The 14,246-nt window shown below is 53.3% G+C and overlaps 1 protein-coding gene across 4 annotated transcripts; it reads left to right on the top strand.

Moving 5' to 3' along the window:
* The first annotated feature begins 297 nt into the window (after nucleotides 1–297).
* Nucleotides 298–13,964, top strand: MTFR1 (mitochondrial fission regulator 1). Of its 4 annotated transcripts, none has more exons than XM_054179124.1 (8): nucleotides 298–368; nucleotides 4,903–5,045; nucleotides 7,201–7,299; nucleotides 9,396–9,502; nucleotides 10,532–10,776; nucleotides 11,995–12,250; nucleotides 12,387–12,552; nucleotides 13,295–13,964. In XM_054179124.1, the coding sequence occupies exons 2-8, from the start codon at nucleotides 4,980–4,982 to the stop codon at nucleotides 13,352–13,354; spliced, it is 999 nt and encodes a 332-aa protein (XP_054035099.1). In that variant the 5' UTR covers nucleotides 298–368; nucleotides 4,903–4,979; the 3' UTR covers nucleotides 13,355–13,964. The 4 variants fall into 4 exon arrangements, with proteins under 4 accessions (XP_054035099.1, XP_054035075.1, XP_054035083.1 ...); XM_054179100.1 differs by having other exon boundaries at nucleotides 327–394; XM_054179108.1 differs by lacking the exon at nucleotides 298–368 and adding an exon at nucleotides 411–431.
* Nucleotides 13,965–14,246: the final 282 nt, after the last annotated feature.

Here is a 14,246-nt window from a genome sequence, read left to right as displayed (position 1 = left end):
TGTAAAACACTCCTCACCCTGCATGGAGACACGATGCCTGTCCCTGAGCTGAAACCCGAGACAGGCACTCCTCACCCCATGAGACCCTATCAACTAAGTTTATAGTCATAAAATGCGCCGGAGCCTTCCCCACCGCCGCCTAGCAACCGTTGACGACTACAGCGGGGAGCTTTTTCTATTGGCCGTGTCCGATCCCGTGACCGGCATGGGCGCAGTGGCTGCCGGGTAGGTCACCGCGCCGCAGCCCGGCGGAGGGCACTCGAGGTCCCGCCTCCCGCGGGCGCGGTACCCATTGGTGGAGGTGGCGCCGGGGCGGGCGCGGATTGGCTGCGCGGAGGGGGGGAAGCGGGCGGCGGTGGAAGAAGCGGGTGAGAGAGCGCGGCGGCCGCGGACGGTGGGTGAGGCGAGGCCGGCGTGGCGGCCACTTCCCCGTGGGCTTCTCCTCCGTCCGGGCTCTTTCCTTCTTCCTTCTTCCTGGACTCTTGGTGGGTGGCGATGCATGCGGGGAAGCGCGACCCGGGCGCGGAGGCTCCGCTAAGCCCCGGTGCTCTCATACCGGGAGGCCTGTGGGTGTCTGGGGGGTGTTTTCCTGTGGGATCTACCCTGAGGAGCTCACCAGTTCGCGCTGAGGGGACTAGAAGCGGGTAGAGGCCGCTCAAGGCCGCCCCGTTGATGGCTGGTGTCCCCGGGCAGGGCGGCGGGATGGAGCCGTCGCCTCCCGTTGTGAACGTGGCAGCGCCGCGGGCCGATCCTGGGCAGGGCAAGTGCCGGGCGGGCAGTGGCCTTGCGAAGGTGTTGTGCTTGCGCTGCCTCTCCGGAGGAGCAGAGCGGCGTGGACGTGGTTCGGGTTGTTGAGGTCGAAGCTGTCGCAGGCAAACTGCCCGAAACTGAAAGCCTCTGACGCTGCTGTGATGGGAGTGACAGGGCACGGAAACCGTGTAAATGACAGGTCACCTGGAAGAAGTTGGAGGAGAGCTCTTTTAAGGAGGTGTTCTAGTTTGGCTGGGACGGGATCCTGAGGCAGCCGTGGGCTGCAGGCTGTTAGCAGGCATTTAGCGATCGTGCTGCTGTGCTCAGGTTCCCCTGCTGCTGTGCTCAGGTTCCCCTGCTGCTGTGCTCAGGTTCCCCTGCTGCTGTGCTCAGGTTCCCCTGCTGCTGTGCTCAGGTTCCCCTGCTGCTGTGCTCAGGTTCTCCTGCTGCTGTGCTCAGGTTCTCCTGCTGCTGTGCTCAGGTTCCCCTGCTGCTGTGCTCAGGTTCCCCTGCTGCTGTGCTCAGGTTCTCCTGCTGCTGTGCTCAGGTTCTCCTGCTGCTGTCATAAATAAGTAAATATCTGAATTCGTGTTGCATAACAAGCTGTCGAAATTGCCCATACTGAGCGTGAGCTGGAGAGCCTGGCATCAGCCACAGCACATTGATCTATCTGACAGCGTCAGCAGGGCTGAGCAACACTTACTAGCTGTAGCTCTTTCACTCTTGTGAAGGCAAGGCTAACAAAGACTGAATCAAAAGGAAATGATTGTCTTCTGATAAGCCACTGTTTTTTATCTAGGTGATAGTGAGAGGAGAAGGCAGTCGTGTTTTCTGCACATCAGCTCTAAATGTTCCAGTTAACTGACACTGGATTAAAAGTCTTCATAGAGCTGAAATAAGATCCCTGTGTGGGGACTCAAGGTTGTCATGAAGAGAGGAGGGAGCAAACTGAACACTTTAAGTGCTTTTTCAGCCAAATCCATCATTTTGTTGATGAAATTTGCATGCTGTTGTTGCTCGGAGCTGTAGCAGGAGTGGTGAAGCAGGGGGCTCTGTGTGTGGCAGGGAAGTGTAGCTCTGTGTGTGTGTGGTATCACCCCTGTGCTCTAGAGCTGCTGAAGGATTTCAGTGGCCTCTCCACGGTGTCACGTTGCACTGGGCAGGTATCATCCCCACTGAGCAAAGGCTTTTGATTAAAGTAGTGCTGAAACACTACTGGGAGCACAGGTAAGATGTGAGGGCTGTGGGTTTGCACTCTGAGGTGTATGTGTGAGGACTGCACTCATGACCAGGCTGGATTGGTAAGAAAGCATTAGCAGCTTCTATAGCAAGACTGTCCTTAGTTCTTGCTTTAGATTCCATGCTGATAGCAGCTTAGATAAGCCCTTGATTGTCTCTCTGCAGCATTCACTGACTTTTATCTCTCTCATATCTTGCCAAATGTGTTTCTGAAGTAGCAGGGCACTTCATTGTGGCTTGCACACCAAACCCCAGACTTCTGCACTTGCCTCTGGGTGATGTCTCTCAGCAGATTCTCCCTGCCTCTTTGGTTTGCTGTTGCTGTGATCATTTTTTGTTGGCTTTGTCTTTCCTGCTTACTTCTTTGCTGTGTTTCCACATGGCTGTAATCTCACGAGATCAGCTTGGGTCATGTGTTGGTTGTGAAGGCTGTGAAGATATGTGTGCCCTAGCTCCCTGCTAGAATGAGGAGGAACCTGCTCTTTTTGCCTGTGGTTTGTGCTGTGGTTGGTATCCCTTTGAAGCCAGGCTGCTGTGAGAATGCTGGGCTGCTTTTTGTTACACACAGCCTTGCAGTTCAGCTGCTACACCTTTCATTCTTCAGATTTCCTGGAGTCATTTATTCTTTGCTCAGGCTGAGCTGCTGCATTAAGCACATGAAGGCATTCTCTTTTGTGTTTGTGTTGGTCTGCTGTGCATGAGGGAAGGGGACTTGGACAAACTCTACATGAGGAATACCCACAGAGGAATTTGCATTTGAAAGCTGATTTGTCTTTCACTCAATCTTTCATGTGTAGGACTCCCTAGGAAGCCTGGCCAAGGGCTCCATCTCGTATCTCCTGGGTGTGTGTGGCCTTGTGTGCATCCTCCAGAGCCTTTATGTTTGTTTAATGAACACTTTGTAATTTCTGAGTGCTATTAGCTTTCAGCTTTGTGACTGAGATGTGGTGGGAGAGTATTGAGTGACACCTGCAGAAGTGGTTTAGCTTGAATGTCTTGGCACAGCTTCTGGATTTCTTCCCTTGGATTTCCACAGTAGATGTCCAGCAGGGCTGCACTTTGGAACGAGCTGGAGTGCAGCACATGGCTCACACCTTTGGAACAGGTTTCCCCTTCCAAAGGAGCATTCCTGTCTCTTCTGTCACTGCATGCCTGCAGCCCCAGCTCTGCTGCCCAGGCTAGTAAGGGGCATCTAGAACAGCTGGATCTGTCCCTGGTTTGAAAACACAGCAGGGGCAACGTGATCATAGAGCTGTACCTTGTCCAAGAGAGGAATGCCTAAAGGAAGAGTGGAGAAGTAGATGGTCCTGCTGCCCTCAGGCTTTTCCAGGTCTCCATGAAGAAGGCCATGAGTTGTTTGGAATGTGAGTGCAGCTTGCATTCCTGGCCCCTTGGCAGGTGGTCTGTTGCTCTTCCTTCTTTTTCTTGTAAGCACTGTACTTGCCATCCTTACCTCCTGGTGGGTGAGGCACTTCATAACTTGAGCCCACCTTTTCATGAGTCCTCCTGTAGCTGATGGTTCATTCTAACCCTCTTAGGAAATGCCTTTGTTTTCCCTGGTGATGAGAAACCAGTATCAACTCTCCTTTTTGGGCAAGTAGCTGTGGAGTTGCACAGTTGCTGCCAGGTGCCCAGAAGAAGCAGGGTATTACTAAGGAGCTGTAAGCTCTCTGTCATGGAAGCAGTGATGGTTTAACTGCAGCGCTTGTGGGCACTTCCAAACTGCATCACTTTGCCATCTCCTGCCTTCCAGACTTCCCCAGTTACCAGTTCCTTGCTGCTTCATTGCTTCAGTCATCCCTCTCTGTGTGTCTATAATATGCAGAGTGGCTTCACCCTGCACAGAGATTACTCAGGGTGGTTCATCAGTGTGGTTTCCAGCTTGATACACAAACCAAACATAAACCTCAAGCTGCAGCTTCCTTAGTTTTAGTGCTCAGCAGTGTCCAAGTGGTGGTGCAGAGCACAAAGAAGCTGCACTGTTTTCTTGAGAGGAGCAACAAACATCTTGTTCTCCCTGGATGGTAGTACCTATAAATAGATGGAATCTGAAACCTGTCCAACTTTGTAAACCACATGAGGATTTTCAGGTCCCACATCTGGGCTGTTTCCTGTCCTGCTCTTGCTTTAGTCATGTTCCACTTTTCCTTTCTCCCCTCACTTGGGGGGGGGAAAGGAGGGCAGAACCCAAGCTGCCAGTCAATGTGAATGAAGAGAGGGGATCAGCTTTCTGTGGCTGGTTCCTGCATATGGCTGCCCTGCTAGAAAGCAGCTCCACAGAGAAGGACCCAAGTGTCCTGGTGGCCAAGCTGGCCACGAGCTGCAATGTGCTGTTGTGGCCTAGAAGGCCAGCAGGAGCAGGCTGCCCAGAGAGGTTGTGCAGTCTCCTTTTCTGCAGAGATTCCAAACCCACCTGGCCTTTGTGATCCTGGACAACCTGGCTGTGGGGGCCCTGCTTTAGCAGTGAGCTGGACTGGATGGGCTCCAGAGGTCCCTTCCAAGCCCCCCCCCCGCTGGGATTCTGGGATAGAAAGGAGGTTTAGAGAGGAGCACAGCCCTTTAATCTTAGTCCTAGTCCCCAGCTGCAGGCATTGTGTAGAGCTGGGTGCTCACTGAGAGCTGCTGGACTCCCTCACCTGCCCAAGCTGAAGTCATCAATCCTTCCCCCATCTTTGTAATCATTAACTTTGCAGCAGCTTTGATTTCTTCCAAATGACACTGCTGCAGTGTCTTGGTCACTTGTCCTCAGTAAATGCCTTCTGCCTGCCTCTGCTTTGCAGCACAGGGAGCTGTTGTCCCCAGCATGTCTTGTTTCCAGGAGCTCTTGCTGAAGGCTGCTTTCCAGGACTCCAGGGAGCAGGTCTGTACATGCTCCTTAACATGTATCTAAACTTCTCTTCTTTCTCATTTCAGAAGTACTATGGAACCTCTGGAGCCCTGTAGGTTTGGAAGGCTTAAATCCACCTGTGGAAAGGCTTTTCCCATCCCAGATGATTTGCTGGCTTAGGCACTTCCTTAGGATGGCTTTGGAGCAAGTTGGATTGAACATGGAATCAGTAAGTGTGAAATGTGCTCTGTGTCTGCAGGAGCTCCAGCTGCAGCAAGCTCTTGGGGTGCTGGAGCTTGTGCCTGCCAGCAGAGTAAGTGTACCCAGCACCTGGCTTAGGTTATGGTTGCACTCAATGACCTTGAGGGCTTTCCCACCCAGGCCCTCCTGTGAAACAAGCTTCTCCTCTCTTCCTCCTCATTCCCTGTTTGTGTCAAGCCTGTGGTGGTGCAGTTACACTGCCCAAGAGCCTGCTGCCCTGGCCACCCCCACCCTGATGCAACAGGAGGCTGTGGCTGTGTAACATTGGGCAGACTTGCTCTGCCAGTGCTTCCAGCCAGCAGGGAGCTGTGGGAACTTGGGCAGAGCAGTGCTGAGGCTCTGCTAGCTCTGCTGAGCAGTGGCTGGCTGTGTGTGCACACCTTGTGGCACAGCTCCCACACACTGCTGCCCATAGTGTCTGGAGTTACCCAAACTGAGTCATTACAAGGTTTTGGTGCACCAAACAGCTGCTGCTGAACAGCCCCAGGGCTGTCTGGGCATGAAATGCTTCTGAGGCTCTGGGTGCTTCATCTTGTCTGGTCTGAGCACTCTCTGAACGAGTTTTACCACCTATTGAAAAGGCTCTGCACTTGTGCTGGGGACACAGCCTGTACTCTGGGCTCTGCTGCTGCTGTGCAAGTGCTTCTCTGATTAATTAATCCCTCCCTGGAGTAGCATTTTCTCCAATGCAGCTTCACTTGGAGGCTGTCAGCAAGAGCTTGCTTGTGAATCGGTGAGGCTGCCTCTCTGTGGTGCTGGCTGCCAGCAGCGTTCTCTTGAAGGCTGCTGCTCCACCTGCTCTTTGCTCACACACAAACAGGAGGGAGGTAGTCACAAAGGGCAGGTCTCAAGGCACCCAAAATGCAGGGTCAAGAGTGCTCTGCCTTCAAACCCTTTGCATTTTAAACAAGAGAATGCCAGTGAAAGTGGCTCAGAAGGGATTCAGAGAGCCACAGAATGGTTTGGATTGGACAGGGGCAGGGACACCTCCCACTAGCCCAGACTGCTCAAGGCCTCATCAAGCCTAGCCCTGAACCCCTGCAGGCAGGGGACATCCACACCCTCCCTGGGCAACCTGGTGAAGCTGCAGCTGTGCTGGGAGGGTTTGGGCTGTGCACATTTCGTGCTGCCAAAATCAATGCCTTCCAATAAAGCCCAGAGGAAGGGAAGTGTTGTTCTAGAACTGGACCCAATGTTTGTGACGTTTCTGAGATAAGATAATCAGAGGATTGATGCTGTGGAGCAGAATTGCTCTGAATAGGAGCTTCAGCATCTAAGAGCAGTGATCTTTGCTCAGTCTGTCAAGAGGTAACTCAGCAGGGTTGTGAAACAGCCACAGCCACAGGCACTAATCACAGGGGCAGTGCTGCCAGGCCAGTCTCAACAGCCTGGATTGTCACAGAACCCCAGCAGGGTGGGGTGGAAGGGACCTCTGGAGATCATCCAGTCCCACCCCTTGCTGAAGCAGGGCACCCACAGCAGCCTGCCCAGGAGCACAACAGCCAGGCAGGGCTGGAAGCTCTCCAGAGATTTTATCCTTGGGCAGCCTCCTGTCAGGATGTTTTGTTTGCTTGGAGCTATGAGCCTTTAAACCTAAGCTCTGGGTAGTAAATTCATGTCTGCAGCTCTAAGTAAACACTGGCCAGGGTTTGTCAATTACTCTACAGTGCTCTAATTGCTTACTAACAACATCCTCTTCCCATTCTTTTTCTTCTTTGCATTGAGTGTTGGTGCCTTTCCCTATGCTGAAATCTTTCCTCCTCCTCTCTGGGTTTGTTTTCGCTTCTGAGTTTGTTTTTCCTGTAAGTATGGCCAACAGCAGAGCAAACATTGCTGTCACAAGGTACAGGAAGGAGGAGCACATTCAGTCCCTGCTGTAACCAGAAAGCTGGAGTGGAGCAGCGAGAGCTGGGAGGAAGGCAGAGGTGGGGGGGGGCTGGGGCAGCTTTTTCTAGGGGGGATGTGTGTAATTTTGTTTCTTTGAGCCCAACAGATACATCCTGGCAAGAAAGGAATGACTTGGAATACCTTTAGCACAAGCACAGCATGGAAGGGTAAGGGAAAGCTGTGCCAGTGGGATACAGGAAGGGGCTCACAGCTGCCTGCCTCTCCCTGCCCCCCAGGTGCTGTGGTCGAGCAAGCCCTACGGTTCCTCCCGGAGTATTGTGAGGAAGATTGGCACCAACCTCTCCCTGATCCACTGTCCAAGAGTGCACTTTCAGGTAGGTGCTCCCAACACCTCACAGTCTCTCTCTGTTCTTGCATCCAGAGGTGTTCAGCCAAGATGCAGTCCATTGGGTGCCCGGAGGGTTTGTAACAGCACACCACAAACCAGGCACAGCTGAGGATTAGTTTGCTTCCTTTCTTCCCACCCCCAGCTCAGTTGTTTCCCCAAGTACAGATTCTTCAGCTTCTGGACTGCCTAAAACCTGACTCAGTGCTGCTGTTCCACACCTCAGGAAACCTGAAACACTTTTTCCTGAGGAAACTGGAGCAATACATCAGGAAACCTGAAACACTTTTTCCTAGGGGAACTGGAGCTTGCAGACTGGAGCAGCACAGGAGGCAAATTCTTACTGGGGAGAAAAAATGGATAGAGGAGAAAAATCTTTGCAACCTCTTCCTGTGAAGAGGAATTCTAAGCCAGGCTTAAGCATGGAAAGATGAGCACTTAAAAGTGCTGTGGAAAAAATAACTACCAGCCAATAAAAAGTGAGTGACCAGTAGCTGAGAAGCCAGTTCTAGTTCTGAACCCCAGCACTGGAAAGGGAACATCAACTCTCTGCAGCTTCCTGACTGGCTTGCTTTTAAGTGCCTCTAGTAGGAGGGTAAAGAGTGAGGGTGAAGCTTGAGGAAAGAAGCCCTTGCTTTTTATAGCAAGTCTTTCAGGAACAGATGGGGAAATGGAAGCTGTTACACTCTGTGTGGGGATGGAACTAGAGACAATCAGTGCTGGAAGCTCAGGGTGAGGGAGGGATGCTGCTTAGGCTGAGGAACATAAAGCTGAATCATCTCCCACAGGCAGAGAGGGTCAGCTCCACACAGCTGCCTTTTGCACTGTGCAATTCCTTCACCCCATATGGAATGTATGGACAAGAGTTAGAGGGAAGAGCAGCAGAGCTGGGGGCAGCTCGAGGGGCAATGGTCTGAAATGAGAGCAGAGCAGATTGAGATTGGATGTGAGGAACAAGTTCTGCCCCAGGAGGCTGCTGGAACACCACAGCAGGCTGCCCAGGGAGGGAGCTGAGGCTCCATCCCTGGGGATATTCAAGGTCAGGCTGGACAAGGCTCTGAGCAACCTGATCTAGTAGAGATGTCCCTGCTGACTGCAGGGGGGGTTGGGCTGGATGACCTTTGAGGTCCCTCTGCAGCCTTCTTGGAGCCCCATTCAGGTACTGGAAGGCTGCTATTAGGTCTTGCCAGAGCCTTCTGCAGGCTGAACAACCCCAGTGCAGACTTCCTGAGCGCTGCAAATATGAAGGGATCCTAAACCCAGAAGTACAGTAGTGGGAATTGATTGGTTCAGGTGTGAGTTTCATGATTGGAGTGTTGAAACACTGCCACTGCTGTGGTTTGTGCAGGCTGTTTCACTACCTCAGCTGCTGAACATTTCAAAGTGTGGTGCTGACATCTGATTTTTGTGTCTTGAAGATTCTCTGGTGAAGCTCACCAATGCTTTCAGTCATTTTTGAGCTGTTTCAACTGACACTTTCCTATAGCTGTCTCTTCCTCTCTCTCTCTCTCTTGCCAGCTTTAGCTATGTTATGAAAGGACCATGCACTGAACCTTGCTGTAAGTCACTTTGTTTCCAAACCAAAGCCCACCTCACTTGCCTCACCTGGGGCTGCATGTTCAGCATCAGTGTTTGTCTAACAGACTTCCCCCAGGCCTTCATTTTCCTGGTGATAGATGGATGAGAGGTGCTGGAAGAACAGCAGGCCCTTCCTGTCTTTAACTGCTGGGCAGGAACAATGTTAAAAGATATTATATGGGCTAGCAGAGCAAAGTCCTGGAGAATGCTGATGGGTGCTTGTCTTTAAGGGAACAGCTTACCCTGGACTCTCTGTGCTCAGTGGTGCCATGGGAGAGCAGCTCCAGCTAGCTGTGAGCCTCTGCAGAGTGTCCAGCAGGCTAGAGGGAACAGTTTGAGGTCAGTGATGTGGTTCTGGAGCAGAGCCAGGCTGGAAATAAGCGTGTGAAGCCCCCAGCTGTTCTGTGCACATGTGCTCATAGTTGCCTGTGGCTCTTGGGGGAAGTAAATGGGACCTGGGCTGGGAAGAGTGACTCTAAACCCTTCAATCCTGTCTTTGAAATGCAGCTTACTTCTCATGCCACAGAAGGACAGCTTAGAGAAGATGCAGTGGCCTCCTTTGCAGACGTGGGATGGGTGGCTCAAGAAGAAGGTGAAGTCTCTACAAGGCTCAGGTATGTTCCTCAGGTCTTCCCTGGGGACTTAAGAACTGAAAGGAGGAAACTTAGCTTCTCTCCAGTGAGAATTTGCCATGCACTGCCATTAAGAGAGCACTGGAAAGCTGGGAGGAGAGAGAGGGAAGAGTGATGGGACAGGTAGGGTCTGGGAAAGAAGTGGCAGAGGTGATGGTAAGAGGATCAAGAGTGAAGGCTGCTTTGATGAAGCCCTGCCTGCCCAAATGGCTGCTGGGACCAGCCAGAAACAAAGGTGCAGCTCTGCAGTGCAGAGGAAGTTTTCCTCCTGAACAAAGTAACCTTCCAGAGGAAGGCACAAAGTTGCCTTCAGGAGACCTTTCTTACTTTGAAAGCATGGAGGAAGTCAGTGGTGGCCTGGGTGCCTCCCCACGTGGCAACACATGTTCTGGCACTGCCACCTTGTCACAGACCCTGAGGGCAGCCCCAGCAATCAGCCCTTGTCTGGGAGCTCCCCTTGGGGAAGCCTGCTTGCTGGGGAGGAAGCTCAGTTTGAGTGGAACTGTGTTAGGAAAGGAGATCCAAGCCCCTTTCCCATTTACTGGTGAGCAGCCTTGGGGTCACTCAGCTGCTGCAGGCACTCCCAGCACTGCTAGGAGGGAGGACTGTCCCCTCAGGGAGTCCCTGCAGTAATGTGCTGTGGACCTCCAACTCCTTCAAAAGAATCAACTACAAGGGCCTGTCTGCAGCCCCCAAGAACAAAATGGTAGCATGTGGGCAGAACCAGACAGCAAAACCTTAATTCCACCAGGAAATACAAAAGGTCTGAGGCAGAGAAATAAGTAGGGGTGAGAGGAAATGGGTTGATTTTCCTCCTAAAAGTGAGGAGTCCACAAAGAGCTGGCTAGGGGAGAAGAAATAAAGCTGGTGATGCAAACAGAGGAGGAGCTCTCTACTGGAAGCTCTGATGTCTTGTGTCAGTTCCTCAGCCCCTGCTGCTGCTCTCTGTGACATTCAGTTTTGCCTAGCACAAGGCCTTTAAGAAGGAATCTTGGGGTACTTCTGTTGCAGGTCAGAAGCTTGGGCAAAAGCAGCCCAGCCTCCTCTCTCAGGGGAGCTACATCATTCCAGAAAGCCTCTCCACAGACAGATGTCCTTACACAGCCCACTGGAAGAAGAGCCAGTGCTGAGGAACCCGGTGTTGGCCAATGATGAAGCTCTGCAGAAGATCAGTGCTCTGGAAAATGAACTGGCCACCCTGAGAGCACAAATAGCCAAAATTGTGACCATGCAGGAGCAACAGAACCTGACAGCAGGTATGGCAGTTGCTGGGATTAGCAAGACTTCAGGAATGTGCCTCTTGTTACCGCTGCTGTGCTGGTTTGGTTTTGGGAGGTGCAGGCACACTGCACACACCTCCATGCTGGTAGGCAGCTGCAACGTGCTAAGCAAGGGCTGCAGGAGAGGGCTTGAGCACAAAACACCTGCCAGGAACTGTGCAAGACCAGGCTGGATGAGGGCCTGGAGCAGTCTGGGCTGGGGGAAGGGGCCATGGTGGTGCTGGGTTAATGGCTGGACTCTGATCTTGCAGAGCTTTTCCAGCCCAAACAACTCTGATTCCACTCAGCAGGTGCCTCCTCAGCTGCTCTGCTTTTCATCTGTGAGCTGACAGCAGTTCCTTCAGTCCTGCTGAACTGCTGACGGTCAGAGCTGTGACACTGCTCTGAGGATCAGAGGGTCTCAGCCCGGAGCTGTGACACTGCTCTGAGGATCAGAGGGTCTCAGCCCGGAGCTGTGACCCTCCTGGCACCTTCCGTGCAGGGCCAGCGCTGAGCTGATTTCCCCACCTCTGGCTCCCTCTGCTGGTGGCAGCTGGCACTGACACGCCGGCTGCCTGCGCAAGGAGCAGCCTCCTGCTGCTTTGGTCTGGTTTTGCTCCCTTCTTTGAAGGTTCATTCCAGCGGAGGCTTCTTTTCTTTGCCAGGTTCTGACTGCTGCTACATTTCTAACGGCGAGTTTTACCTACAGAGTGCAGGGAGCCTGACATCAAGACTGTCAGGAGAAGCTTTGTCTTCAGACAGATGATTAACTGGCCTGAAAAGCTTTATTCCAGCTGAGGAGGCAGAGTCAGCTCAGATTCTCCTCTCAGAGCTGGGTCAAGCTTCACTTTAAGCACTCTTTGAGCTCTGAGATTTTTAAATATCAAGTCTTGTGTTGTAACTGCTCCTGAGTGAGGCAAGCAGGCAGAAGCCCTGCTCACATGAGAGACTGTGGTGTCCAGCTGCTTCAGAAGGCAGCTGCACCATGAGGGTGCTGGAACAGGTTGCCCAGGGAGGGAGTTGAGGCTCCATCCCCGGAGATCTTCAAGGCTCTGAGCTGCCCTAGTGGAGGATGTCCCTGCTGACTGGTGGGGGGGTTGGACTGGATGCCCTATGGAGGTCCTTTCCAACCCATTCTGTGATGCCTACCTGAGCATTTGAGGTGTGAAGAGGCTCTGCAAGTGTGCTGAGGTGCAGTGCATCTTTCCCTTGCAGTTGGGTCAAGCCCAGTTGCTCCAGCAGCTCTTCCTGTTGCACCTCCACCACCACCTCCTCCTCCGCCGCCGCCGCCGCTCCCAGCGCCGGGCCGCCAGCAGAGCATGTCTGCAATTGACCTCATTAGAGAAAGGAAAAGCAGAAAGAGCAACTCTGGCCAGCACCTGGCAGAGAATGGGCCAAGGAAGGCTGAGCTGCCAAACATGCTGGAGGTCCTCAAGGACATGAGCAGCGTGAAGCTGCGCGCCGTCAAAAGGTAAGCGGCGGGGAGCCTGGGTGCTGCCGCGGCTCAGGGACCCTGAGCTGGGGCAGATGCTGACAGACAAGCAAAAGCCTTCACAGCTTCTAAAGCTTTCTTCTGTGTGGCTGAAGCTTCTCCTTTTCCTCTCTAGGTCCTCAGAAGGTACCAAATCCAAGGCTGACCCTGCAGACCCAGCAGCACTCATAGCAGAAGCACTCAAGAAGAAATTTGCTTATCGCTACCGGAGCGACAGCCAAAGTGAGCCGGAGAAGGTGACCCCAAAGCCTGAGACAAGGACACAGCCTGAGGTGGTGCTGGTGAGTAGGGGGCTTGTGAGCCCAGCCTCGGGCTGAGCTGCAGCTGCTGGGAAGCCAGGGCCTGCACGTGCCTGGGAGCTGCCTGCTGCGGTTGGACCCAGCGCTGGGCTGGGGTCAGTCACAGAGTTTGGAAGTCAAGCAGAAAAGCTCAGGAGGGTTGGGGTCATTTTCTTGGGGGTTTCATCTTTTCTGTTGCTATCAGAGTGTGATACCCCAAGAACTGGAGCCCTGAGGGCTCAGAACCAAAGCTGAGCTCAGGTTACCTCTTAGGACCGACCTGAACCATTCATTAATTATCTGAAGGGTGGGTGGCAAGAGGCAGCAGCCTCTGCTCAGGGGATAAAATCCCTTCAGACCTCACTGAAAGGGTGGAGCAAAACCACCACACCATCTCCCACAGTGCCACATCTACTTGTTGCTTGAACACCTCCAGGGATGGGGACTCCACCACCTCCCTGGGCAGCACATTCCAATCCCTGACCACTCTTGGAGTAAAGAGGTTTTCCTGCTGTCCAGCCTGAATCTCCCCTGGTACAGCTTGAGGCCATTTCCTCTGTCCTGTCCTTAGTTCTGTGGGAGAAGAGGCCACAGCAGCTCTGAGGGGGGTGGGACCCCCACACAGAGGAGCAGGTTGATGAAGGAATGGCCTCTGGGCCCAGTTCTGCTCCCAGCTTGGGTGGGTGAGCGCTGCAGCAGGTGGCTGGGGGCAGCCAGCTGAAGGGGTCTCTGCTTTCCTCCCCAGTTTGGGCCTCACATGCTGAAGTCTACAGGAAAAATGAAGACTTTAATTGAAAAATCTTAACCCCTGAAGCCCCCCAGTGCAGGACTGTGCTGAGCTGGTGTGCCTGGATGGAACCTTTCCTGCTGCCAAGAGCACCGAGTGGCCTCAGCCAGCAGAGGGAAAGCCCAGGGGCAGCTGGAGGCCCTGAGCAGGCTGGTTGGTGACTCACTGCTGCCCTCAGCTCCTCCTTTTGTATCCAGGCCTGGCTTTCCTGCTCAGCCTTGTGTGGTGGCTTTACTTTATTAACACTAAGGTAGAGAGAGCAACATGCTGTGCATAACTGACCCCCTGGAGTGTGTGCCCATGCTCACAGTGACACCACCCCCTTCAGCTCAGAGCAGTTCCTGGAGCTCTGCCTAGCTGGCACTACAATCTTTGGTTGGGTACTGGAGTTCCCCTGTCCACATCCTCCTTTGCACCTTCAGTTTGGCAAACTTTTAAGCCCCAAGAAAACCTGACTGCAGCCAGCTTCCTCCTGAGAGTGACAGCTTCAAGCTGCTGCAGAAAGCAGCTGCTGTGAGATGGTTTCAGGCACAGGGTTTGGGGTTTTTTCCCCCAATCAGATGCTGTGGAAGCCTCTCCGGAGGCAGCCTGAAGGACTGGGAAGAGCCAGTAGAGAGCAGCAGAGGCCAAGGGCCAAGAGCAGAGTTTAGCTGGCTGGAAGTGGTGTGGAGAAGAAACACCAAAGTACTGTGTGGTGCAAGATGCCAAAAGTTCCTTGCTCTTCCCTGTGCTAAGAGATGCTGCTCAGGGACACCTTTTGATCCCCTGCTGGCTTGGGCTTGTGCAGTGCCCAGCTGCTGGAAAGCCCCTGGAAGGGTGTTCCAGCAGCTGGGCACTGCACAGGCCCTGGCTGCACAGAGGAGGTGCTGCAAGCTGGTGTCCAGAGCTAGCTCCTTAAGCAGCCACCCAA

Source organism: Dryobates pubescens, chromosome 3, assembly GCF_014839835.1.
Source record: "Dryobates pubescens isolate bDryPub1 chromosome 3, bDryPub1.pri, whole genome shotgun sequence".
NCBI lineage: Eukaryota > Metazoa > Chordata > Aves > Piciformes > Picidae > Dryobates > Dryobates pubescens.
This window is presented reverse-complemented; position numbering and strand designations above follow the sequence as displayed.